The sequence below is a fragment of the Chiloscyllium plagiosum genome, unplaced genomic scaffold (genome assembly GCF_037043375.1).
Source record: "Chiloscyllium plagiosum isolate Xiang-an unplaced genomic scaffold, Cpla_swu_hap1 HiC_scaffold_5, whole genome shotgun sequence".
NCBI lineage: Eukaryota > Metazoa > Chordata > Chondrichthyes > Orectolobiformes > Hemiscylliidae > Chiloscyllium > Chiloscyllium plagiosum.
In genome coordinates, this window is record NW_028270143.1 from 80,027,354 (window position 1) to 80,051,555 (window position 24,202).

A 24,202-nucleotide genomic window follows, 5' to 3' on the forward strand; every position below is an offset into this window, starting at 1 on the left:
TCCATGCCGACCAGATATCCCAACCCAATCTAGTCCCACCTGCCAGCACCCGTCCCATATCCCTCCAAACCCTTCCTATTCATATACCCATCCAGATGCCTTTTAAATGTTACAATTGTACCAACCTCCACCACTTTCTCTGGCAGCTCATTCCATACACGTACCACCTTCTGCATGAAAAAGGTGCCCCTTAGGTCTCTTTTATATTTTTACCCTCTCACCCTAAACCTTTAGTTCTGGATTCCTCCACTCCAGGTAAAAGACTTTGTCTATTTATCCTATCCATGCCCCTCATGATTTTATAAATCTCTATAAGGTCATCCCTCAGCCTCCAACGCTCAAGGGAAAACAATCATGTTGAATGCCTGCCATCCTGCCAGAATGCATTCACTATACACTGTCTATTTCCCCATCTTTAGCCCTCTAATAGCAGAGGAGTCAGATACTGACTGGTCAGGAACAAATTCAATGTTCTGGGTCAGCTGTAGGGTGCATAGCTCTGCAACGGACACTGCACAATCCTGATTGTAGTATAAACGTGTGCAATTACATGAAGTTTTAGAAGGAACTATACATGGAAGCCAAAGTTTGAAAGGGAACATTTGACAAGAACTATCTACTATAAAATGTGCTGATGACCAGTTCCCGCTCCCCCCCCACCCCCACTTCACCCTTCCCTCTCCCAACCAACCAATGCATCCACAGGCCCACTCACCAAAGATGAAAAGGGCATGCATACAATAAAACTTAAAGCCTGAATGGCATGGTGACTCAGTGGTTAGCATTACTGCCTCACAGTGCCAGGGACCTGGGTTCAATTCCAGCCTCAGGCGACTGCCTGTGCAGAGTTTGCACATTCTCCTCATGTCTGCATGGGTTTCCTCCCACAATCCAAAAGTGTGCAGGTTAGGTGAATTGGCCATGCTAAATTGTCCATAGTGTTCAGGGATGAGTAGCTTAGGTGCGTTAGACAGGGGTAAATGTAGAGTAATAGGTTTGGGTGGGTTACTTTTAAGAAAGAAAATAAAACTTAAAGTCACATAACAATATTACCCAGAGGCAATCACCAAGTTCAAACAACAGTTTTGCTGCTGAGACCGTCAGACAGTGGGGCAGGTGGGGTGGGATTGGTGTTGGTGGTTGCTACAGTGACCTACGATTCCTTCACAACATCATTAAACTCAGAGAACAACAACTGTACCCACCATCAGCAAATTATTAGGCCACACACATCCACCATGCCCTCTCACACAGTTGGCTACTATCCAACAATAGTAACCACCCATATAAAAATCTTCTCATTAACATTCTTATCCAAAGAAGATCCACATTTACAAATCAAAATGAACTAATTGCCATTGTGCATTTGATTAGTGCCTGTCCTAGTGTGCCTTATATAGTGCTATCCCTATGTCTGAGGTCTGGCACATAGAAGGCTGCTGACTTTCTCTGGTGAAGTGGAGTGGGTGGCGTGGGGGCTGGGAATAGCAGATGGACATATAGGGCCTGGCTCGGGACTGCATCAACTCAGCACACCTTGCAGCAGCAATCTGAGACACAAGCACTGGTGAATCAGGTGGTACAGCAAAAATGCTGTCATCCTGACAGAGACCAACGCCCTGTTCCAATGGTGTCCCATTGTGTAGCATCTCTACAATCCTAGTAATCCGCTTGAGGACATATCGCTGGACTTTTGCAAAAGCCCCCTGAGCATTGGGCTCTGCTGCTGCCATGATGGCACCAGCCATGACCTCTCTCTTTCAGTTTGCCTAGAGAGATGTTTCATTTGCAGTCTGTTGGTGAGTACCTTGGTGCCCTCGGGGATGATATACTTGGCCAGCTCCCCGGGCAGTAGCAGGCAGATTGTGGTCTGGATGTCCCAGGAGGAGATGGTCTGCCACTTGCTGCATCAGGTGAGGCAGGACATCTTGCAGGCAATGTGCTCAAAGATGGCATTGGCAATTTTTTTTTTCATAGAATCATAGAAACTTTACAGTGTGGAAACACGTCATTTGACCCATTAAGTCCACATTAACCCTCCATAGACTCAACCGCCCTACCCTATTCCTGTAATCCTACATTTCCCATGACTAATCCCTGGGCACCATGGGCAATTTAGCATGTCTATTCCATCTAACCCACACATTTTAGGACTGTGGGAGGTAACCCACACAGACACAGGGAGAATGTGCAAACTCTACACAGATAGTTGCCTGAGGTAGAATTGAACCCGGGTCCCTGGCGCTGCAAGGCAGTAGTGCTAACCACTGTGCCACTGTACCACCCAATAAGTTGATGTCATTCAGGGTGGAGGAGAAGTTGCTGGTATCTGGCATCTAGATGTAGATGCTGTAATTCTCCTTCCAGCTCATCTTGTGCTTCTTCGTGCCTTTAACATTCTTGGTTGCTGTTTACTTGGGACCCTTTTTGGAATCCTGCCCTTGGCTGCCATTTCAGACATATTATGGGTAAAGGTGGAGCTGTACTGAGTTCAGACATCAGGTAGCTTCTGCCAGTACTGCAGCAGAAATTGAGAAAGCAGCTACCAGATGGTCCTTTACATCTGGATCTCTAACAGGGTTAAGTGGAGCTAACAAAATATTCACTCACTTCGGAAGTTAGTGTCCTGCTCACCTGATGGCCCAGCCAGCAACACCCACATTCTGTACTCAAACAAAACATACAATAAAATTAATCATGTATTCAAACTGGGAATTCCAACAGGTTGTTTAGATCGGTTGGCCCAATGTCTTACAGATGGGGATAAAACAATATCTGGATAGATTTCAGAGCCACATAAGTGAATACTCCAAATTAATCTACTGCCTTTGAAAAAAAACACTGAGTACAGATTAACCCGAAGTTAAACAATAAATTCTGGCACAGCAGTGTACATAAGGAACTTTGCAGAAAGAGCAGATTTAACAGTGTGTTAATAATTTATTTGACAAAAGCTAGTAGATGCAGCAATTTTTTTAAGCAATACCATACTGTAATCATGCTCAAGAGTGTCCATGATATTTGAAAACTTGCAAAATCCATACTGGCATTGGAGATAAAATGTCAGTTTGGAAGGCCAAAGGGTGTTCTTTTAAGATCAGGGTGAAGGTCTGTTTCTGAAAGGGAGGGGTTCTGTAGGAGCAGATTTAAACAAAAAGTAATGGGATTTAAGTAATTTAGTTTTGACACATGAGAGTATAAACTAAGGAAGATGAACTGAAAAAAAATGACAGAGGTAGAAAAGCAGTGGGGAAGTTTAAAGCAAAGGTTAAAAAAAAGCTTCCGAAAAAATTGATTTCTCTAAGGCAACAAAATAAATTAGCCAATATGGAATACTAACTGAAGGAAAAGAAAACAAGCCATCAGCTATGTAGCAAACAAAGAAGGACGATGACAAAATGGAACATAGAAAGTCAAAATTTAAGAAAAAATTGGGAAAACAGACAAGCTGTGAAATTGAATGCAAAAGCAATAATATGGACACACAGAAGTATCAGGAGGGAGAGAACAAAGGATATTGAAGGTAAATTCTCAGATGAAGGCAGGAAAATAGTAGAAATATTAAATAGTTACTTTGGTTCTTTATTTACCAGTGAGATGAACAAAATACCAATGACATTAGAAGGGTTTAAAAAATAGACGTTTGTGAAATTGAAAGTAAGTAAATTATTTCTCAAATGATGTCAACAAGGTTCCACATGAAAGACTGTTACACAGGTTTCCAGAAAAGACACAGGTCGTAGGGAGTAATATATGAATAAAGGATTGGTTTGCTGACAGGAAGTAGAGAGTATGGATAAATGGTCTCTTTCAGGATGGCAAACTGTCACTTGTGGAGTTCCACAGGGATCAGTATCGAGTTTCCAACTATTTACAGTGGATACAAATAATTTGGATAAGAGAGCCAAATGTGTAGTCATTAAATTTGATGGTGACATCAAGATAAGTAGGAAAGTAGTTATCAAGATGAGGTTGAGCTTTTGCAAAGGTACATAAATGGTTAAATGAGCAGGCAAAGTTTTGCAGTTGGAATACAATGTATTTAAATGTGAACTTGTCTATTTGGCAGGGAGTTTGGAAAAACAATAACTATTTAAATGTGTGGGTCCTAGTGCATGAATCACAGCAAGTTTGTATGCAGGTATAACAAGTGATTAGAAAGGACTATTGGTGTTTCTAACAAGGTGAACTGAACATAGAATCGGGGAAGTTTTACTATAACCACACAGGGATTTGAATACACCACATCTGGAGTATCCTGTTTTGGTCTTATTTGAAAAAAATATCTAACTGTTTAGAAGCATTTCAGTAAAGAGTCACTCAACTTATTCCTGTGATGAAGGTCTTGTCTTATGAAGAAATACTAGCCATATCCATTGGAATTTAGAAGAGTGAAAGGTGACCTTATTAAAACATACAACACCTTGAGAAGACTGGATAGGGTGGAGATCAGTGGGATGTTACCTCTTGTTGGTGGGAGACTAAGACTAGGAGACAGAGTTTAAGAATAACAGGGCTTCATTTTAAGACATGGCTAAGGAGAATTCTTTCTTCCGTCGGAGTGTTGTTGGAGTGTGGAATTCTTTTCCCCTGAAGGCAGTGGAGATTGGGTCTTTACAGTTATCCAACACTGAGTTCAATAGATTTCGACAGAAATATGAGTCAGGAATATGGGCACAAAGAGGAAAGTGGAAAGGATATCTCAACCAGCTCAGCTACGAACGTTTTGAATGGTGGAGCAGGCTTGAAGAGCCAAACAACTACTCCCGTTCTTACGAGACCACTATCACATCAGAAAGGCAAGGACATCAGATACGTGAGAACATCACTGGCTGAACGTTCTCCTGCAAGCCACACTAATAAATCCAAAATAAGTTGTAAGCTGAGATTTAACTGAGAATTTAGATTGCTTCTCCTGAAAGAGGGCTATTTTACCCAAATCAGGCAGTCATGGGTAAAATTAAGCCTTACTCCATGATGTGAGCACATAATCTTACTTGATATTTAGACATGGATAATGAGGGGCAGGGGGTGGGAATCTGAGCTATATACCGGTGGTGAGAGTTGATGGAGATGAGGCAATAACAAGAGGTATTGCAGCCAGTGGGAAGGAATTTCCTGGGGAAGAACCAAGGGATCGGTTAAAGTGTGTTTGCTTTAATGCAAGGAGTATCAGGAATAATAGTGATGAGCTTAGAGCATGGATCAGTACCTGGTGCTATGATGTTGTGGCCATAACAGAGACGTGGGGTTTCTCAGGGGCAGGAATGGTTGCTGGATGTTCCATGGTTTAGAACATTTAAAAAGAATAGGGAGGGGGGGATAAGAGGAGGGGGTGTAGCACTGCTAATCAGACAGGGTATCACAGCTACAGAAGTTACCATTGTCGAGAAGGGTCTGCCTACTGAGTCAGTATGGGTGGAGGCCCATAGGCCCCCAATAGCAGCTGCAGGCCCCCCAATAGCAGCAGGGAGATAGAAGAAAGCATAGGTCGGCAGATTTTGGAAAAGTGTGAATGTAGTAGGGTTGTTGTAATGGGTAAAAAGGAGAAAGTGAGGACTGCAGATGCTGGAGATCAGAGCTGAAAATGTGTTGCTGGAAAAGCGCAGGTCAGGCAGCATCCAAGGAGCAGGAGAATCGACGTTTCGGGCATGAGCCCTTCTTCAGGAATTCCTGAAGAAGGGCTCATGCTCGAAATGTCGATTCTCCTGCTCCTTGGATGCTGTCTGACCTGCTGCGCTTTTCCAGCTACACGTTTTCAGCTTGTTGTAATGGGTGACTTTAACTTTCCCAATATTGATTGGAACCTCCTTCAAGCAGATGGTTTGGAAGAAGCTGTTTTTGTAAGGTGTGTTCAGGAAGGTTTCCTAACTCAGTACGTTGACAGGCCGATGAGGGGAGAGGCCATTTTGGATTTGGTGCTCGGCAATGAGCCCGGGGCAGGTGTCTGATCTTGCGGTGGGAGAGCATTTTGGTGATAGTGACCACAACTGCCTCACATTCTACATAGCTATGGAGAAGGAGAGAAGCAGGCACTATGGGAGGACATTTAATTGGGGAAAAGGAAACTATGATGCTATCAGACGTGAGTTGGGAAGCCTGGACTAGGAGCAATTGTTCCATGGAAAGGGCACTATAGACATGTGGAGACTGTTTAAGGAACAGTTGTTGCGAGTGATGCATAAACGTGTTCCTCTGAGACAGGCAAGAAGGGGTAAGATAAAGGAACCTTGGATGACAAGAGCAGAGGAGCTTCTCGTCAAAAGAAAGAAGGCAGCTTACGTAAGGTGGAGGAAGCAAGGGTCTTGCTCAGATTTAGAGGATTGCAGGCAGGCGAGGAAGGAGCTCAAAAATGGTCTGAGGAGAGCCAGGGGGGGGCACGAAAAAGGCTTGGCAGGAAGGATTAGGGAGAATCCAAAGGCATTTTACACATATGTGAGGAATAAGAGAATGATCAAAGAAAGAGTAGGGCCAATCAGGGATAGTATAGGGAACTTGTGTGTGGAGTCTGAGGAGGTAGGGGAAGCCCTAAATGAGTTTTTTGCTTCTCTCTTTACTAAAGAAAAGGACCTTGTAGTGAATAAAACCATTGAGGAGCAGGTAAGCATGCTAGAACAGATAGAGATTGAGGAAGCTGATGTGCTGAAAATTTTGACAAACATTAAGATTAACAAGTTGCCAGGGCCAGACCAGATTTGTCCTCGGCTGCTTTGGGAAGTGAGAAATGTGATTTCTTCACCGCTTGCGAAGATCTTTGCATCCTCGCTCTCCACCGGAGTCGTACCTGAGGACTGGAGGGAGGAAAACGTAATTCCTCTCTTCAAGAAAGGAAATAGGGAAATCCCCGGCAATTACAGACCAGCCAGTCTCACGCCTGTCGTCTGTAAGGTGCTGGAAAGGATTCTGAGGGATAGGATTTATGACCATCTGGAAGAGCATGGCTTGATTAAATGCAGTCAGCATGGCTTTGTGAGGGGCAGGTCATGCCTCACAAATCTTATTGAGTTCTTTGAGGATGTTACTAGACAAGTTGATGAGGGTTGAGCAGTGGATGTGGTGTATATGGACTTCAGTAAGGCATTTGATAAGGTTCCCCATGGTAGGCTCGTCCAGAAAGTCAGGAGGAATGGGATACAGGGAAATTTAGCTATCTGGATACAGAATTGGTTGGTCGACAGAAGACAGCGAGTGATAGTGGAAGGAAAGTATTCTCCCTGGAAGTCAGTGGTGATTGGTGTTCCACAGGGCTCTGTTCTTGGGCCTCTATTCTTTGTAATTTTTATTAATGACTTGGATGAGGAGATTGAAGGATTGGTTAGCAAGTTTGCAGATGACACAAAGGTTGGAGGTGTCGTTGACAGTATAGAGGACTGTTGTAGGCTGCAGCGTGACATTGACAGGATGCAGAGATGGGCTGAGAGGTGGCAGATGGAGTTCAACCTGGATAAATGTGAAGTGATGCATTTTGGAAGGTCGAACTTGAAAGTTGAGTACTGGATTAAAGACAGGATTCTTGGCAGTGTGCAGGAACAGCGGGATCTTGGTGTGCAGGTACATAGATCCCTTAAAATTGCCACCCAAGTGGACAGGGTTGTTAAGAAAGCATATGGTGTTTTGGCTTTCATTACAGGGGGATTGAGTTTAAGAGCCGTGAGATCTTGTTGCAGCTCTATGAAACTTTGGTTAAACCGCACTTGGAATACTGTTCTGGTCGCCCTATTATAGGGAAGATGTGGATGCTTTGGAGAAGGTTCAGAAGAGGTTTACCAGGATGCTGCCTGGAATGGAGGGCTTATCTTACGAAGAGAGGTCGACTGAGCTCGGACTTTTTTCATTGGAAAAAAGAAGGAAGAGAGGGGACCTAATTGAGGTGAACAAGATAATGAGAAGCATAGATAGAGTTGATAGCCAGAGACATTTTCCCAGGGCAGAAGTTGTTAACATGAGGGGTCATAGTTTTAAGCTGTTTGGCAGAAAGTATAGAGGGGATGTCAGAGGTGGGTTCTTTATGCAGAGAGTTGTGAGAGCATGGAATGCGTTGCCAGCAGCAGTTGTGGAAGCGAGGTCATTGGGGATATTTAAGAGACTGCTGGACATGCATATGGTCACAGAAATTTGAGGGTTTGTACATTAGGTTTACCTTACATGAGGATCTATGGTCGGCACAACATCGTGGGCTGAAGGGCCTGTTCTGTGCTGTACTGTTCTACGTTCTATGTCTAACACTGCCAGGGTGCTGTCTTTTGAATGAAACATTAAATCAAATGTCAATCAGTCCACACAAGGGGACATAAAAATTTCCATAGCACTATTTGAAGATGATAATCTGTCTATCCCTCACTCAACATCACAAATATAACATGGTCAGTTATCCCTGGCTGTTTGTGAACTTTTGATGTGTTCAAATTAGCTGCCATGTTTCCCTATATGACAACAATGGTTTAACAAAAAAGAACATGGCTTATGACGTTCTTTAACACATGCTAAGGTCTTGAAAAGAGCTTTTAAAGCCAAATGCTCTTCTTTCATTTATTTTTGTTCATTCGTGAGATGAGGGCATGGCTAGTTGAGTGAATATTTATTGCCCAGTCCATAGGATAGTTAAGAGTCAGCCACATTGTTGTGAGTCTGGAGTCACATGTTGGCCAGACCTGGTAAAAATGGCAGTTTCCTATCTTAAAAGACATCAGTGAACTAGATGGGTTCTTCTGGCAATCAATTTGTGGTCATCATTAGACCCCTAATTCCAGACTTCTATTGAATTCAAATTCCGCCATCTACAATAGCAGGATTCAAAGTTGGGTCTCCAAAACATTCCTTGGGTCTATGGATTAACAGGCTAGCAACATTACCACTAGGCCATTGCCTCCCCTATTTTATATAGTAATCTTTATTTGGAAGGTAAGGCTATCTGGCCTACGACATGTCCATGCCTTGGCTGGCTTGCCAGCAGGTGCTTCAAACAGATGACTGAAGGATTCACTCCCATAGATAGTTTTGACGGGGCTGGTAAACATTGTTCAAGACTGGAACTGACCTCTGGTCTCATAGCTGTTCTTTAGCATCGTACCTACAAATAATTCATGATAGATACAAACTCTATATCCACAAACATTTATATGTTACTTCTAACGTAAAACAAGACTTTAAAACTTTAAAGACTTTAAACGGGAAAGGATGAGAATGATGGTTAAGTGTCATGTTAAAAGGAATTTGTGCAGGTAAAAGACCAAGAAAGATTGTGACAACTTCTTTTGGAAGGGTGTACAAAACAGGGAGTAAAACAAAATGTATCCAAATTGCAGATCCACTGGACTGAATAAGTGCCCAGGAAAGAAGAGATGGAAACATTAGTGGAATAGAACATACATGGGGAAGGTTTCTCAATAACTTAGGCAATGTTACGAATGGATCTAAAAATGAAGACAGTCCAGGAGTCAATAAACACAAGGACAGACAATCACAGGAGCTTATAAGTCAAAGCAGCAGGCCAGTGGATTATTTTGCAGGTACCGCGAAGGTAATTTGAGACATGATGAAGTTAGTGAAATTTGAGAGGAAAGAAAAATACCAGGAGGTTTCAGTCACACAAGAAACCAAAGAGAAGAATTCCAGCAACAAAGGAGAGGAGTGAGACTTAGTCACAAATCATAAACATTGAATAAATTCAGGTATGGATCAAAAACAATTCGTACACTACCAAGTTCAACCAAAGAGGTTGATGCAGTCAGGAGGCTTTGTTAGCAAACAGTTAAATATGATGGCTCCAGTTTTGCCAATATTAAAACTGCAGCAATTTCCAAGACGTGATCAGCCAGGCAGATTATAGAGTGAAAGCTCTCGATTATGATAGTGATAAACATTGTACAGTTTGATGCGACTAGCATGAAATTGAGATTGTGACACAGTAATGATGTAATCAATGAGTAGTTATATATATGGAATAGGAACAAGCAAAAGAAAAGGAGCTAAACTTCTGTAGGGTGGATCTATAAAATTGGAGAACAAATCATTCAAAGCAACATATAATCTTAATTTGGCTAATCAAAGCTATAAAGCAGACAAATTGATTTTTAGTCTGAGACTAGACTCAATCACTTAATAATCATATTAATTATGAGTAATAAAACAATAAACAACAATCAGGCTTCTGTGATAATATTTTCTGATGTTAACCTAGTGACAAAAGTTAGAAGCAGAAATTATTGAGTCTATTGATGACCGATTGTTAAATTACTACAGAATTGAGACCAACTATTTTCAAAGAATGTGTTAACACTGCAAGACCAAATATTATTCATTAACTTCTGGCATTTGGATTGAAATCTACTTCATAGTGTTTCAACAAAATCTATGGTTGTGTGAAATGATTGAATAGCTGTTACTCCCATAATAGGTGTAAGTGTGCAATGCAAAACAAATGCTCAGAAGTAGTTATAAATTCAATCACATGAACCTGACAAATGAAGAAAATTATGCTGAGGCATTAACTTCTGTAACTTAAGTGGCATTTTATTTAATTTTGACATTACTGGTGGTGGAAAACAGGAATGTATTCTACTCCCCAGAATAAGTTTACATTTATAATTAAGAGAATTCACAAAAAAAAGTGTTAAAAATAATTAAGTTAATAGTTATTCTTATTCTTACCTGCTGATATGCCCAGTTGAGTAGTTTGTATCTGTATGATCTTCTCATAGGATAGCAGAGACTGAAGAATGCATGCAGCACAGCATAGAAGAAGCTGATAAGTCCTAGTTGTTTTCGTACCAACATCCAGTGAGCCAGCCATTGAGGAAACTGTCGGTATTTGGTCCCATAATAGAGCTGAAAAATGGCTGCCAAAATTCCTGGTAAATACACTGAAGCCAAAAGTATAATGGCAACCACTGGAAGCATTTTGTTCATGGCCAAAATGGGAATTCTGTAGAATACGTTTTTGCTTTCAGTTATATAGGGGTGAATGATATCTCTCAGTAAAGTATATACGAAAACAACAACGGACAATCCCCCAGCTAGCTTTACAGGAAAGTGCCAAAGTGGGAAAAACTCCAGCTGGCTATCAAGCTGTGAAGGATATTCAAAGTCATCAAAAGGAGGATGTTTTGGCCATTTTGAATTTCTTGTTGATATCCCGGAATTCTGCAACACAAATTAGATTTTGATTCAGTGAACAAAAAGAAGTAGGTGGCTTTCAAACTAGCAGAATTTTCCTTTGTTTCATTTTATAAATATGGAACTTGAATAACTGGGCAAGTTGTCTACACAGCTGTACAGCTTTAACATAACTATCCTCTGCTATAAGTAGTAGTACTCATTCCAAAAAAAATCAGAGGTTTTCTTCTAACTGACACAACCTATAATTGGGAATGGGGACAGGCGTGGAGTTCTGGAACAAAATGATCAATCAGATGATTCATGTAATGCTCATATGCAGAGTCACAGGGTTTTTACAGTGCAAAATGAGGTCATCCAGCTCATCATGTATGCGCTGGCTCTCCAGATGACCATCCTCTCCACGTAATGTTGTACATTCCTCCCTTTCTAAAGAACCATTTAATTCCCTTTTGGATATTGTTTGGGACATTCTTGAAGAAAACTTCAACTGCTACGGCATTCCTAACTCTGTGATGAGTGACAATGGCCCTCAGTTCATGAGTGAAGAACTCAGCCGTTTCATAAATGATTGGGAAATTCAACACCTTACACCACCTTCATTCTATCCCCAGTGAAATGGAAAGGCTGAATTGGCTATCATAATTAGCAAAGGAGTCATAAAACAATCGGGCAAATCCAATACATACATACTCATGGCAATTCTCAAGTGGAGAAACACAACTACTGAAGGCATTAAAAGGAGTCCACTAAAAAGGACTCATAGTATGCAGCACTCAAATATTCTTTCAGTAGCAAGACGTTATTAAAACCAGAAGTACTATAAAGCTGGGGAGGGTTCAGAAGAGCTTTTCGAAGATGTTGCCGAGTATGGAAGGTTTTAATTATGAAGAAAGGCTGGACAGGCTAGGATCTTTTTCACCGGAGCATAGGGGGTTGAAAGGTAACCTAATAGAAGGTTATAAAATAATGACAGGTATAGATAGAGTTGATGGTAGTTATCTTTTCCCCAAGATGGGGAATTTTGAGACTGGGAATTTCAAGACTGGGAACACATTTTTAAAGAAGAGAGGAGAGAGATTTAAAAAAGACATGAGGCATTTTTTTTTAAACACAGTGTGGTTTGCATGTGGAATGAAGAAGTGGTGGATGTGGATACAATTACAACATTTAAATGACAATTTGATAGATACATGAATAAGAAAGGTTTGGAGGGATATGGGCCAGGAGCAGGTAGGTGCGACTAGCTTAGTCTGGGATTTAGCATGGACTGGTTGGACAGAAGGGTCTGTGCTGAATGACTTTATGACTCAATGACTAGTAACAGGTGTGAATGGCAAAATCAAGGTGAAATGACAGAAAGCCAAATTTAAACTTGCAACAGTTGAGCATTGGGGATCAGTCAGAAAAGGAAGCTTCATCACTCTCAACAAAAATTAGCTGAAGTGGCAACTTTGGGCCCATGTAAGCAGTTATCGCCTTAATCTTATATGGTGGATCAAATCATAACTGCAGGCACATGCTCAGAACTGGAACAACTGTTCCTCAAATGCAGGCAGCCGCACAGGAAGAGGTGAATTCATCAGTCTTAGAGGTCCACAGCAATCCAAAAACAGCAATGGAACACCAACAGTTATCGCAGCAACAACAAGTGACACAGGAATGATGCTCCCCACAGGAAGCACATCACTTGGATGTACAGCCAACAACAATGTGTATATGCATCATAAATAAACCAGCACAATTTAAACAGTGTGGGTGGAATCTTACCAAGCTCTAAATGATGAGATGAGTGGCAAAATTTACTGAGATGGTAGACTCAACGTTGAGATCATCTTGCTGCAATGTCTCTGTCTTGCTCAAAAGACATAGCATGATCCTTGCACTGGTGTGTTGAGTTCCCATTGATGCTCTTTATTAGGGAAATCAGGGTCAGGATCCTCTGCTCATAAGGTGTAAGGAACTGAATGACAGATGGTGTGTTATCTTGACTTTGTCTGTCTTATTCCGTAATGTTTTATTACTAGAATGAGGGGGAGGCATCTGTTACGGAAAATCGAAGTGGGAGGCACAGTTATTACTGTTGGTGCGGGTTTCCTAGAGCAAGAGAGTTGGCAGTGCGGTAGGCATGCAGAGTAAGTGGTATGGCAGTTTGGGACGGGTCACAGTGAGTGGGGAAGTTGTTGCAGGCAATAATGAGAGTGATAGAACATGAGCCTTGGTGAGGGATGAATGCAGTAGTAAAGATAGGAATGAGTATGAGATATCAGAGAGAATCACAGCACTTGTGCAGGCAGAGTGGAGAAAGGCAATGATCAAATGCCTGGCATTCTTCCAGATGGCTGAGACTGCTTCAGTGTGGGTGGCTACCTCAGACCAGGCTGGTATGGCCTGGTAATGTGTTCTCTCCACAGATACTGGGGATACTGCACTGTCTCATCCAGCAGAACCCTGCCCACATCATGGGGTGCTTATTTCCCCCTGTCTTCCATGTTCAGGGCAAACGTCAGGAATCATGCAAGGCAGCTCCATACTGACAGTGTTTGTCCAGGTGCATCTTGGCCTTTTTAATACATTGTCGCCCCGTATCTCCAGTGAGTGGTGTGTTGCTCCAGGAACAGAGCATGATGAGTCGGGACATAAATAGGTCATGATTCTCGCTATGAGGGCTTGAACGAAGCTTGGTAAGATATGGTGAGCAAACGGGTTTGGCCTCATGGCAAAAATTGTTTCATCAAACATGCACAACTTGCACTTAGAATTAGAAACAGAATTAGAATTATGTTGTATTGTCATGCGTATTCGAGAACAAAAGGTATAGGCATACAGTGAAAAATGTACAACGTCCACCACACATGGTGCCATCTTAGGCAGAAAGTACCTAGTTACAAACCACAGGTACTAAAATAAATTAGGTACAAAAATTAGGTAAATTACAGTCCTTCATTATGTTAAATTAAAAAAAAAGTTAAAAGATAAACATAGCCAGAAAATGGTAAGATTCCTCCATGTGTGTGTATAATACATGTGCAGAGACTGAGGAGGATAACAAACTGCCAATGCACAAGATCAGTTCTATTAACACCAGTTGGATAATGTAGTTAATTCAAAATGTTCTTGATGAAAAGGGGGATTTGAATGAATGAATGAATGAATGAATACAATGAAATAAATTTCAAAACTGTACTATTGTTTGTCCTGGCTAACTGCAGTCATGTGAGCTCTACCATGAGGCACTGACAGAGGCATCCATCTCGTAGCCAGTTTCAATAAAATCACAGAATGTTGGCTTGATGGCTCATAACAAACTCCCCACCACACTCTCAGGAAGTGCACTTGACCACTTGTTGAGTGTAAACATTTTTCATTGTTTCACTTTCACTTTTTCATTAATTAGTTTAAATCTGCACCCTCTCATTCTTAGTCCCTTCATTAGCGAGAACATTTTCTCCCTATTTATTCTGTCCACCCTCCTCATGATTTTAAATTCTTCAATCAGATGTCCTCTCATTCTTCTCTTCTCCAAGGAAAACAGTTCAAGTTTCTCCAATCTATCTTCATAACTGAAATTGCCCATCCCTGGAATCATTCTCTTAAATCTTTTCTGAATACTGCCTAATGCCTTCACTCCTTCCTTCATCCATGGTGCTCAAACTGCAAAATCGAACTAGTGTCTAAATAAGTTCCACATAACTCCTTGCTCTTGTACTCTGTTAATAAAGCCTAGGATGTCATATGCTTTGTTAACTGCACTACCAACCTGTTACATCACTTTTACTGTCTTTTTGCATATATTACCCAAGGTTCCTCTGCCCCATGCTCCTTTTAGTGTTGAGTCTTTTATTTTACTGGCTCTTCCTTCCAAAAATATATTATCTCACACTTTGCTGTATTTAACTTCACCTGAGACCCATGTGTCTCTCCACCAATTTCTAATGTTGTTCTACACTATTCCCTAATGTTTTCAATGCTTCCAAGCTCCTATCATCTGCAATTGCACAAGTTCAACAAGGTCTAGGTAATTAAGCAGTAAAAACAAGCATTCGAACATGAACCTTTGGTGAAATTCACAGAAAAACCTCCCCCCAGCCTGAAGCACATCCATTAAGCATTACTCCGTTTCCTAACACTCAGCCAAATTTATATCCATGGTGCTGCTATCCCTTCATATTCTATGAGCTTGGCCTTTGCTCACAAGTCTGCTGTCTGGCACTGTATCAAATATTTATTGGTAGCCTGCATGAACCACATCTATAAAATTGCCTTAATCAATTCTTTATTACCTCTTCAAAACAAAAGTTCCAGGAACCTAAAAAAGATTTACATCAATGACATCCGTTCTTAATGAACCCATACTGTATTTATCCACATCCCTATTTATTTTGTCCTGAATTGTTTCTTGATTTTCCACTGAAGTTAAACTGACTGATATTGTTTGGATTATCCTTATACCCCTTTATAAAAGAAGGGATAACATATGCAATTCTCCAGTCCCTTGAAACCATCCCTGAGTCTAAGGAAGACTAAAAGATTATTGCAGTGCATCTGCAATTTCCATTCTCACTTCTTTCAGTAAACTTGGATATCAGTTCCAGTGGAGAAAGTGAGGGCTGCAGATGCTGGAGATCAGAGCTGAAAATGTGTTGCTGGAAAAGCGCAGCAGGTCAGGCAGCATCCAAGGAACAGGAGAATCGACGTTTCGGGCATAAGCCCTTCTTCAGGAAGTCCTTGTTAACTTTAAATACAAACAGCTTACACAATTCTTCATCTTTGTCTATCTTAAACTTTCAGTGACTTAATTTCTTTCTCTTTCATTGTTGCCTGCATAACATCTTTTTCCTTGGTAAAGATAGATGCAAGGTCTTAGTTTAATACTTCAGTCTTGCCATCTGCTTACACATCTAAAACCCGTTTTGACCTGAATCAATCTCATTCCCCACTTTCCTGCCTTTTTACTATTTATAAAATGACAGTGGATTTCCCATGTTAGCTGCCAGTCTCCTTTCATATTCCCTCTCTGAGTCTCTTGTTTGCTTTCTCACCACTTCTCAGAGTCTTCTATATTCACTCTGGTTCTCAATTGTACATCTGTCATAGCACAATTTTTAATTCTATCTTATAATTTCTACCTCTTTCTTTTTCATCCAAAGAAGTCTGGATTTGTTATCTACCCTTCCATTGATAGTACCTGAACCATCTTTTCTTTAAATGACAATAGTGTTGGTTGTTGGTGGTGCAAGGCAAAAGTGAGTAGTCATGGGGTAAGAACCAAAATATGCGTTGCGAACAGGTAGATGGCAGAATGACAACCGACTAAAACAACTGGTGATGCAACAAAAATCAGGAAAAACGGAGCAAAATAGGACACAAAAACAGAAATTGCTGGATAAGCTCAGCAGGTCTGGCAGCATCTGCACAAAGAAATCAGAGTTAACATTTTGAGTCGAGTGACCCTTCCTCAGTTCTTTCAGGTGTATCAAAATAGGGTAGACGTTGTGGTCTGAAATGATTGAATTCAGTTTTGAATCCTGAACACGACAAAATGCCAAATAAAATGATGAGCTACTTTTCCTCAAGCTTCTATTTAGTTTCACTGGAATACAGCAGATGGCTGAGGAACAGACGTGTCAGACAGTGAAGAATTAAAATGACAGCTGATCAGAAGCTCAGGACCACAGGATTCTACTTGAGGATTGAAAAGAACTGTTCCACAAAGAGGCCACATAATCTACATTTAGTCGCACCATTGTAGTGGAAATTGCACTGTAATCGATAACCACAGCTCACCAAATTGAAAGGCATACAACATAAATCATTTTCAAAAAACCAACAAACTGTGGATGCTGAAAATCTGAAATAAAAAACAGAAATTGCTGGAAAATCTCAACAGGTCTGGCAGCACCTGTGGACAGAAATCAAGTTAACATTTCGGGTCCAAAATGGCAGCGAGTAAAAGGATTTTTTTGTACAGAAGAGGGTGTGGGGAGAGTGGGGACGAACTGAATAATAGGTGGAAGTAGAGCCCAAAGAGACAGAAAAACAGTTGGACAGACAAAGGAGTGGGTAAAGGTCATTCTGGGGGAGTCAACAGCTGCTAAATCTCTTGCAGATGGTGGATTGTTTGGGGTCTTAGGCAGTGAGTGGAAGGTGAAAAAAAACTGGAGTTGCATCAAATTTGTGTATATTGAAAGAAGACATGGGAAGGCAAGGGGTTGTTAGGGAGATTGAAGAGTGAGTCAAGGTGTTGCTGGAAAGAATTGTCTCTTTAGGATGATGAAAAGTATTTAACGTCACTTTGAGATGCAGGAATATAGAAGCTAATGGAGTAATGGAGTTTAGGGGAGGCGATGGCCTTATGGTATTATTGCTGGATTGTTAATCCAGACACCCAGGAATGTTCTGCAGATCTGCATTTGAATCCTGCCATGGCAGATGGTGGAATTTGAATACAATAAATAGGAATCTGGAATTAAGAGTCTATTGATGATCATGAATACATTATCAATTATTGTAAAAACCCATCCGATTCACTAATGTCCTTTAGGGAAGGCAGTTTGCCATTCTTCGAGGGGAAAGTGAGGACTGCAGATGCTGGAGATCAGAGCTGAAAATGTATTGCTGGAAAGGCGGAGCAGGTCAGGCAGCATCCAAGGAGCAGGAGAATCGACGTTTTGGGCATGAGCCCTTCTTCAGGAATGAGGAAAGTGTGTCCAGCAGGCTAAGATAAAAGGGAGGGAGGAGGGACTTGGGGGAGGGGCGTTGGAAATGCGATAGGTGGAAGGAGGTCAAGGTGAGGGTGATAGGCCGGAGTGGGGGTGGGGGCGGAGAGGTCAGGAAGAAGATTGCAGGTTAGGAAGGCGGTGCTGAGTTTGAGGGATTTGACTAAGACAAGGTGAGGGGAGGGGAAATGAGGTTTATAGTAAATGTCGGTGTTGAGTCGGTCGCCCGAGATAGAAATGGAAAGGTCTAGGAAGGGGAGGAAGGAGTCTGAGATGGTCCAGGTGAATTTGAGGTCGGGGTGGAAGGTGTTGGTAAAGTGGATGAACTGTTCAACCTCCTCGTGGGAGTTCCAGATTTTGTTGGTCTGAACGTAGTCCGGAGTCCGTGTGGGGTCAGTCGGTTCCGTAGGCAGGTGCTCCCACGAGGAGGTTGAACAGTTCATCCACTTTACCAACACTTTCCACCCTGACCTCAAATTCACCTGGACCGTCTCAGACTCCTCCCTCCCGTTCCTAGACCTTTCCATTTCTATCTCAGGCGACCGAATCAATACCGACATTTACTATAAACCGACCGACTCCCACAGCTACCTAGACTACACCTCCTCCCACCCTGCCCCCTGTAAAAACGCCATCCCATATTCCCAATTCCTTCATCTCCGCTGCATCTGCTCCCAGGAGGAGCAGTTCCAATACCGTACAACCCAGATGGCCTCCTTCTTCAAAGACCGCAATTTCCCCCCAGACGTGATCGACGATGCCCTCCACCTCATCTCCTCCACTTCCCGCTCCTCCGCCCTTGAGCCCCGCCCCTCCAATCACCACCAGGACAAAACCCCACTGGTCCTCACCTACCACCCCACCAACCTCCATATACATAGAACATAGAACATAGAACATAGAAGAATACAGCGCAGTACAGGCCCTTTGGCCCTCGATGTTGCGCCGATCCAAGCCCACCTAACCTATACTAACCCACTATCCTCCATATACCTATCCAATGCCCGCTTAAATGCCCATAAAGAGGGAGAGTCCACCACTGCTGCTGGCAGGGCATTCCATGAACTTACGACTCGCTGAGTGAAGAACCTACCCCTAACTTCAGTCCTATATCTACCCCCCCCTTAATTTAAAGATATGCCCCCTTGTAATACCCGACTCCATACGCGGGAAAAGGTTCACACTGTCAACCCTATCTAACTCCCTAATCATCTTGTACACCTCAATCAAGTCACCCCTAAACCTTCTTTTCTCTAATGAAAACAGCCCCAAGTGTCTCAGTCTTTCCTCATACGATCTTCCTTCCATACCAGGCAACATCCTGGTAAACCTCCTCTGCACCCGTTCCAGTGCCTCCACATCCTTCCTATAGTATGGCGACCAAAACTGCACACAATATTCCAGATGCGGCCGCACCAGAGTCTTATACAACTGCATCATGACCTCAGGACTCCGGAACTCAATTCCTCTACCAATAAAAGCCAGTACGCCATATGCCTTCCTCACCGCACTATTTACCTGGGTGGCAACTTTCAGAGATCTGTGTACATGGACACCAAGATCCCTCTGCTCATCCACACTACCAAGTATCCGACCATTAGCCCAGTACCCCATCTTTTTGTTATTCTTCCCAAAGTGAATCACCTCACACTTAGCTACATTGAATTCCATTTGCCACCTTTCTGCCCAGCTCTGCAGCTTCTCTATATCCTGCTGTAACCTGCCACATCCTTCCTCACTGTCAACAACTCCTCCGACTTTCGTATCATCCGCAAACTTGCTCACCCAACCTTCTAACCCCTCTTCCAGGTCATTTATAAAAATGACAAACAGCAATGGTCCCAAAACAGATCCTTGCGGAACACCGCTAGTGACGGCACTCCATGAAGAAACTTTGCCATCAACTACTACCCTCTGTCTTCTTCCATCCAGCCAATTCCTAATCCAAACCTCCAACTCACCCTCAATGCCATATCTCCGTATTTTCTGCAGTAGCCTACCATGGGGAACCTTATCAAACGCCTTACTAAAATCCATATATACCACATCTACCGCTTTCCCCTCATCAACCTCCTTCGTCACCTTTTCAAAGAATTCAATAAGGTTTGTGAGGCACGACCTGCCCTTCACAAAACCATGCTGACTATCCTTGATCACATTATTCCTATCCAGATGTGCATAAATCCTATCCCTTACAATTCTCTCTAAGACTTTGCCCACAACAGAAGTGAGACTCACCGGCCTATAGTTACTAGGGTTATCCCTACTCCCCTTTTTGAACAAGGGAACCACATTTGCTATCCTCCAGTCTTCTGGCACTACTCCTGTAGACAAAGAGGACATAAAAATCAAGGCCAATGGCTCTGCAATCTCCTCCCTTGCTTCCCAGAGAATCCTAGGATAAATGCCATCAGGCCCAGGGGACTTATCTATTTTCACCTTTTCCAGGATTTCCAACACCTCTTCTCTACATACCTCAAAGCCATCCATTCTACTTATTTGTGACTCAGTATTCACATCGACGACAATGCCCTGTTCCTGAGTAAATACTGAAGAAAAGTATTCATTCAGTGTCTCCCCAATCTCTTCCGCCTCCACACGCAACTTCCCACTACTATCCTTGACTGGACCTATTCCTACCCTAGTCATTCTTTTATTCCTAACATACCTATAGAAAGCCTTAGGGTTTTCCCTAATCCTACCGACTAAGGACCTTTCATGTCCCCTCCTTGCTGCTCTTAGCTCTCTCTTCAGGTCCTTCCTGGCTACCCTATAACTCTCAATCGCCCCAATTGAACCTTCACGTCTCATCTTGAGATAGGCCGCCCTCTTCCATTTAACAAGGGATTCCAATTCCTTATTAAACCACGGCTCCCTCGCACGACCCTTTCCTCCCTGCCTGACAGGTACATAATTATCAAGGACACTCAATAGTTGCTCCTTGAAAAAGCTCCACATATCATTTACACTCTTGCCTTGGAGTCTACTTTTCCAAGCCACACATCCTAAGTCATGCCTCACCGCATCATAATTTCCCTGACCCCAGCTATAACTCTTGCCCTGTAGTACACACTTATCCCTCTCCATCACGAGAGTAAAAATCACCGAATTATGGTCACTATCCCCAAAGTGCTCACCTACCTCTAATTCTAACACCTGGCCTGGTTCGTTACCCAGAACCAAATCCAGTATGGCCTCACCTCTTGTTGGCCTGTCTACATATTGTGTCAGGAAACTCTCCTGCACACATTGAACAAACACTGACCCATCTAACGAACTCGAGCTATAGCTTTCCCAATCAATATCAGGAAAGTTAAAGTCCCCCATAACAACCACCCTATTACTGTCACTCAACTCCTGAATCACCTTCCCTATCCTTTCTTCTACGTTTCTAGGACTATTGGGAGGCCTGTAAAAGACTCCTAACAGGGTGACCTCACCTTTCCTATTCCGAACCTCAGCCCAAACTACCTCAGATGGCAAGTCCTCATCCATCGTCCTTTCCACCACTGTAATACTATCTTTGACAAGCAATGCCACACCTCCCCCTCTTTTACCCCCACCTCTGACCCTACTAAAACATTTAAATCCTGGAACCTGCAACAGCCAATCCTGTCCCTGTTCTAGCCATGTCTCCGTAATAGCCACAACATCGAAGTCCCAGGTACCAACCCACGCTGCAAGTTCACCTACCTTATTTCGTATACTTCTTGCATTGAAGTATACACACTTCAAGCCACTTTCCTGTTTACAGACACCCTCCTTGGAAATTGATGCCATGTTCCTAACCTCCCTACACTCCAGGCCCTGCACCCTGAAGCTACAATCTGGGTTCCCATGCCCCTGCAGAGTTAGTTTAAACCCCCCCCAAGAGCACTAGCAAACCTCCCCCCAAGGATACTGGTGCCCCTCAGGTTCAGGTGTAGACCATCCTGTTTATAGAGGTCCCATCGTCCCCAGAAAGAACCCCAGTTATCCAAAAACCGGAATTCCTCCCTCCTGCACCATCCCTGTAGCCACGCATTTAAGTGTTCTCTTTCCCTATTCCTCGAATCTCTATCACGTGGCACGGGTAACAAACCAGAGACAACAACTCTGTTCGTTCTAACTCTGAGCTTCCAACCTAGCTCCCTGAAAGCCTGTCTAACATCCTCGGCACTCCTCCTACCTATGTCGTTGGTGCCAATATGGACCACGACTTCGAGCTGCTCCCCCTCCCCCTCCAGGACCCGGAAAACACGATCAGAGACATCACGTACCCTTGCACCTGGGAGGCAACATACCAAACGTGAGTCTCTCTCGTTCCCACAAAACCGCCTATCTGTGCCCCTAACTATCGAGTCCCCAATTACTACTGCTCTGCTCTTCTTCACCCTTCCCTTCTGAGTAACGGGGACAGGCTCCGTGCCAGAGACCTGAGCCCCGTTACTTACCCCTGGTAAGTCATCCCCCCCACAAGTATCCAAAACGGTATACTTGTTCTTGAGGGGAATGGCCGCAGGGGGTCCCTGCACTGGCTGCTTCCTCCCAGTCCCCCTCACTGTCACCCATCTATCTGCCATCTTTGGAGTTACTACTTCCCTATAACTCTGATCTATGACCCCCTCTGCCTCCCGAATGATCCGAAGTTCATCCAACTCCAGCTCCAGTTCCCTAACACGGTCTTGGAGGAGCTGGAGATGGGTGCACTTCCTGCAAGTGTAATCGGCAGGGACGTCGATGGCATCCCTCACCTCATACATGTTGCAGGAGGAACATTGCACTGCCTTCACTGCCATCCCTCTAAAGCTAACTTTTATTTTAAAAAAAAACTGGGTCTAAAGAATACAACAAGCAAAATTCAGCACTTACCTACTTACCACAACAGGTGTTATTATTAGGTTAGAGGAGGAGGGCGGGTGGGAGGCACTACCCGTGTAGTGCCTCGGGTTCCTCTCCTTCGCGCTTTTAAATGATACATTGTACCATCCGCCGTCATTTCTGCCACCTCCAAACGGACCCCACCACCAGGGATATATTTCCCTCCCCTCCCCTATCAGCATTCAGAAAAGACCACTCCCTCCGTGACTCCCTCGTCAGGTCCACACCCCCCACCAACCCAACCTCCACTCCCGGCACCTTCCCTGCAACCGCAAGAAATGCAAAACTTGCGCCCACACCTCCCCCCTTACTTCCCTCCAAGGCCCCAAGGGATCCTTCCATATCCGCCACAAATTCACCTGCACCTCCACACACATCATTTACTGCATCCGCTGCACCCGCTGTGGCCTCCTCTATATTGGGGAGACAGGCCGCCTACTTGCGGAACGTTTCAGAGAACACCTCTGGGACACCCGGACCAACCAACCCAACCACCCCGTGGCTCAACACTTCAACTCCCCCTCCCACTCCACCAAGGACATGCAGGTCCTCGGACTCCTCCATCACCAGACCATAGCAACACGACGGCTGGAGGAAGAGCGCCTCATCTTCCGCCTAGGAACCCTCCAACCACAAGGGATGAACTCGGATTTCTCCAGTTTCCTCATTTCCCCTCCTCCCACCTTGTCTCAGTCAAATCCCTCGAACTCAGCACCGCCTTCCTAACCTGCAATCTTCTTCCTGACCTCTCCGCCCCACCCCCACTCCGGCCTATCACCCTCACCTTGACCTCCTTCCACCTATCGCATTCCCAACGCCCCACCCCCAAGTCCCTCCTCCCTACCTTTTATCTTAGCCTGCTGGACACACTTTCCTCATTCCTGAAGAAGGGCTCATGCTCGAAACGTCGATTCTCCTGCTCCTTGGATGCTGCCTGACCTGCTGCACCTTTCCAGCAACACATTTTCAGCATCAATTTGCCATTCTTACCTGGGTTAGCCTATATGTGACTCCAGACCCACAGCAATGTGATTAACTCTTAACTGCCCTCTGGGCAATTAAAGATGGTCAATGAATACCGGCCTAGCCAGTGACGCCCTCAGCCCATGAATGGGGAAAAGAAACGGACAAGGTAAAGAGAAAAGGAATTCTGCTTCCACATTTCTCTTTTCCTTGAAGACATTCCTTGAAACCCAAATCCTTGGGAAAAGTTGATGATCACCACTGTTACTTTCTTTTTATTAACCTTGATGTTAAATTGTGATCAATTACATGGCTGTGTAACCTCTTGGGACTTAACTAGGTCAAAGGTGCAAAATACAAGCCAACATTTCACTCTTTCACACAGTACTAAAGAATGTCAAGTGCAGTTCTATTCTTCATTGGATAAACATAATTAGATCAAACAATTTGCACTGTTGGTTCCATCACAATTTTGTAGGTAAACCTTAGTAGCAATTCTTGTTGTCAAGTTATTCTTTACCTCCATGGGCTCCCCAAATTGCCTT

The 24,202-nt window shown here is 43.4% G+C and overlaps 1 protein-coding gene across 2 annotated transcripts in view; it reads right to left on the minus strand.

Moving 5' to 3' along the window:
- Positions 1–24,202, minus strand: part of LOC122550004 (STEAP1 protein-like) — a 55,457-nt gene that overhangs the window by 15,177 nt on the left and 16,078 nt on the right. For both annotated transcript variants that reach the window (XM_087987355.1, XM_043690369.2), the window contains exon 3: positions 10,651–11,142. In XM_087987355.1, coding sequence (XP_087843481.1) covers positions 10,651–11,142 — 492 coding nt within the window. The remainder of the gene's footprint in view (positions 1–10,650; positions 11,143–24,202) is intronic.